Source organism: Malus domestica, chromosome 05, assembly GCF_042453785.1.
Source record: "Malus domestica chromosome 05, GDT2T_hap1".
In the NCBI taxonomy this organism is placed as follows: domain Eukaryota; kingdom Viridiplantae; phylum Streptophyta; class Magnoliopsida; order Rosales; family Rosaceae; genus Malus; species Malus domestica.
In genome coordinates this window covers 23,920,193-23,924,650 of record NC_091665.1, presented here as the reverse complement: position 1 = coordinate 23,924,650, position 4,458 = coordinate 23,920,193, and the positions used below count along the sequence as shown (strand labels likewise).

The 4,458-nt window shown below is 45.4% G+C and overlaps 1 protein-coding gene across 1 annotated transcript; it reads right to left on the bottom strand.

Annotated features, from left to right (window-relative positions):
* Window positions 1-284: 284 nt before the first annotated feature.
* Window positions 285-3,107, bottom strand: LOC103440818 (subtilisin-like protease SBT1.6). Its single transcript, XM_008379527.4, has one exon. It carries the CDS (start codon window positions 2,884-2,886, stop codon window positions 529-531), a length of 2,358 nt encoding a protein of 785 aa, XP_008377749.3. The 5' UTR covers window positions 2,887-3,107; the 3' UTR covers window positions 285-528.
* Between the last annotated feature and the right edge of the window lie 1,351 nt (window positions 3,108-4,458).

The window sequence follows — 4,458 nt, the reverse complement described above, 5'->3', positions numbered from 1 at the left end:
TACAAAATATTCCATGTCCAAATTGATTCATTATTCATGTTAAATCATAAAACATTCCTAAACTTACACCCGAAAGAATATTAGATTAATCACCTTTCAATCTAGTGGATAAAACCATGTTTTTGTATTTCAAATGTTTGACCGTTTGCCTCACGTTTAACAAACTTGAGATTTCCATAAGCGGTGGATTGCACTAGTTAAGGTCTTCTTCTTCAACTCACCGAATCTCGGGTTCAAATCCTCGCCTATCTCCCAGTAGTTTAAAGTAGAAATACACCTTGTAATAAAAATAAGCTTAGATAATTTATATAATTTAAAAGGAAAAAATAAACAAAAGATTAAAAGGAAAATTTCACACACCACCAACCCTCAGAACAAGCTATTGGGCTATGGTAGTAGTTTGGTTTAGTAAAGCACAACACAAAACCCAGTAAAAGCCTCTCCCCACACGTACCGACAGAACGTAGTTGTACACCTATTCTTACAAGTTACAAAACATCAAAACGACGTGTTTCTTCCCCTTCAATTTTACAAGGGATCCATTTGGGTCACTACAATGGGGCTCCGAACCGCGTGCTTCCCGTCAGTCCAATAAAGCGACCCGAACGCCGCACCTGACTCGCCAAACACCACAGTCCTCCTATCCACCGCAATTGTCACCACAAAGCTCCGCTTCTTCACCGCCCCACTAAACGCCAACCTCGACGGCTTCACTGTCACCGTCACCCCTTTTGGGGCCTCAATTCTGGCTCGATACACCGCATTCGACTGCCCCACATTCGTCACGGTCCGAATAAACATCTTACTCGACTTACCCGCCGTGGGGAACACTGCGCCAATCGACGGGTAATTGAGATTCTCCGGCGCAGGCTTCTTCGCCGGACAGTTTTGTGCGGACCGAGTGAGGACCTGAATCACTTTGGGTCCGTACCCAACCCCACAGAGAAACTTAACGTAATCATCATTGGTGATGTCATAAATAAGCCCAGGATCCATAGCCCGGCCCAAATTTAAATGACCCGCCCCCATATCATAAGGCGTGGAGGGCTTTCCAGTTGCCTCATCAGTCATGGTTTGATTTCTGTTATCAGTCACGCTCGCCGTCGTCATCATGGCGGATCTTATGGCGGCTGGGCTCCAATCAGGGTGAGCCGACTTCAGCAAAGCCGCGGCTCCGCTCACGTGCGGCGCCGCCATGGATGTACCGGACAGAATGTTAAACTCCGTTTTCCTCTTGTCCGTGTCCAAACCGGTGGGTCCCACGGCGTCGGTCCAAGCGGCTAGGATGTTCACTCCCGGGGCGATTATATCCGGCTTCAGAATCTCCGGGTCCAACCCATTCGGCCCACGACCCGAAAACGAAGCCACAACCGGAGCCGGTTTTATTCCAATCACAGTCCCTTGGAAATCGAGCGTCGCTGTGGGAGTCTTGGTGGACGCCACGTAGGCCTTAACGGCGTCACCCTCGTTGGCCCCGACGGCGCAAGCAGCAATGATATGGGCGTCGCTGACGAGACCCTCGCCGTTAGAAATTCCGTTAGCGAGGATCATTCCAACACCGCCGGCTTTCTTCACGACTAAGCCCTTGGCCACTCGCTGACTGCTCCCGCGGTCGCATATTACAATCTTGCCCCTGACCTGGTGCGGGTCCAGGGAGTTCTCCATGCACAGAGAAGCAGAGAGCATGCCTGATTTCCCGGGATAAACGACAGGGTACATCTTGCCTTTCAGAGGTAATCCGGTGTACAACGACACGCCGCTTAGCCTCCGCCCGCTACCTAAAATCACAGCCGCCGGGAAATTCCGATCGATGGTTCCCGCACCCACCGTCATAAGCCAAGGCGCGAGATTCGACACCGACATGCCGTTTGGACCGTCGTTTCCTGCCGAGGACGACACGAACACTCCGTGCGAAACGGCACCGTACGACCCAATTGCAATCGGATCGAGATAATACGGAGAAGAAACGCCGTCGGCGCCTCCAATTGAAATGGAAATGACATCAACGCCGTCATTAACAGCGGCGTCATAGGCGGCCAATATATCGGAGTCGAAGCAACCGGAATCTTTCCAGCATACCTTATAAACCGCCAACCGAGCTTTCGGTGCAACTCCTTTCGCGATTCCGGCGGCGTAGCCCGACATGCTGGCGTCGAACGCGTACCGGCCAATCGCCGTGGAGGCGGTATGGGTGCCATGGCCGTCAGCGTCTCTCGGCGACCGGTACTCCACCGTGTCGTTGATCGCTGATATCGGACCGCCGGCATTTGCCGCCGCTTCGTGGCCCTTGATGAAAAATCGAGCTCCTATCAGCTTCCTGTTGCAGCTACCCTTCGCGAATTTAGTTCCTGTCTCGCAAACCCCCTTCCACCGCCTCGGAATAGGGCCGAGATTCTTATCTTGGAAGCTCCGATGCTCCGGCCAGACGCCAGTGTCAAATACTCCGACGATTACATCGGAGCCATAGTCCGATTCCGACCACAGCCCCCTCTGGTTCCTGAGCCCCAAAAATTGGGGTGAGCGAGTAGTGTGGAGACTCCGGCGACGGTCTTCTATCACGGCAAGCACCGAAGGGTGGTCGGAGATGACGGAGACCTCGTTGGGAGTGAGAGACGCGGAGAAGCCGTGGAAAACGGTGTCGTACACGTGGAGGATCTGGGGCGGGTCGGCGAATTCGGAGGCGTACCAGTGATAGTGCGTGGGGAAAATCGAGGGCTTGGAGTGGCGGTCGACGCGGAAGATGAAGGTTTTGAGGGTTTGATCGGCGGTTTGCGGCGCGATTTGAGCTGAGAATTTGAAGAATGTGAGGAGGAAGAGAAGCGGGAGGAGAGGAGTGGAAGCCATTGGAGATAGAGTGAGGGTGAGAGTGAAGTGGAAGGCCTGCATGATCGACTGGGAAGAGAGGGAGTCATATAAGTGAGATTATTAATATTATTCTTTGTTTTAATTAATTAATCTCTGAATTAAAATTAATTAATATTTTTCTGTTTGTTATTTCAATGGGTGGAGTGTGAGTGGATATAATTTTGTGGTGACAAGGAAAAAATATTTAGTTGTGACGGAAATATGAATGGTATATCATGTGTTGTTATGTAAATGGTGAAAATTTTTAATTATTAACCTTTAACACACATAACCCATTTTAATTTTTAAGTTATTAACCTTTTAACACATATAATTCATTATTTCTATAGGAATACGTGGTGTACCATCTCGGATAACAGTCATAAAAAATATCTCATGACAACGACCTCCGATGACTCGCCCTCACTGCATGGGGCCTAAAAAAGGAGACGACGTTGGATTTTGAAACTCTCCTACGAAAACGATGGCGTAGAGTCCTTAATTTAAGTTTTACACATAGATTTCATTGGCAGCAAACGGTGCCGTTTGAAAATTAAAAAGAAGAAATTATAAAGATATTAGAGCATCTCAGATGGAGAAACTCTAACTAGAATGTCATGGAATTAAATTTAAAGGTGAGATGAAGCTCAATTAGGGATGAACAACGGTTATAGCACGTTGGTAACTGAGATTATTTATTTATAACTGTTTATTCTCATATTTGCATAACCGTTTACCCAACGGATAAACAATTATACCCATATGAATAACCATTTATAGACGGTTAACCATATTTATAATCACATATCCATTTAACCATAACCGTATATCATTTTTAACTCGTTTATCATTTTCTTTACTCATTTACCCAATTTTTCAGTGGTCTACTTTTTTTTTTTTTAACCACTTGAAAATTAAAAAAGAAAAATTAGTCATAATTTTGGAAAGTTGGGACTAAACAGGTTCCTTGCCTCCATACTCCACTATTTGCTCCTCTGCACTCTCGAGCACGTTTGAAAATGAAACATGGGGGCAGAAAAAGCACCTACTGTGATAAACACTTATTTTCTCTCCCAGAATGAACAATTTAGGGGTTTTTATTTTTATTTTTTTAATTTGCATGTATTAAAATAAACAGGTAATGAATACCTGTTGTAACCACGAATAATACTCATAACCGTCCATTTAAATTTCATGGACAAATGGTTATACCCATAACCATTTGTTTGTTTAAACAGTTACCTATAACCGTAACCGTAAACTTTAAATAGACAAGTAACTGCGGTTACCCATACCCGTGAATATTTTGCCCATCCTTAAGCTCAATCGATATGCTAGTTGTGGAGCAAAAAATAATCAAGAGGCGACATGTGGATTTTTGGGTTAAAATGACAAAATTATCCTCGAGGCACATCGGGATTCCTACACGCGAGCAGTGGACAATCATCTCTCAATCAAGTTAAAAATGCCCAAAATAGATAACAAATTCAAAGTTATTTCATCAATCCTCATCCTATATTTTCCATAAGGTAATTATTTCATAACCTTCAAAACATTCCATATAAATTGCGCTAATTGGCTAATTAATGGATTTATTCCTAATTAATCCATTAA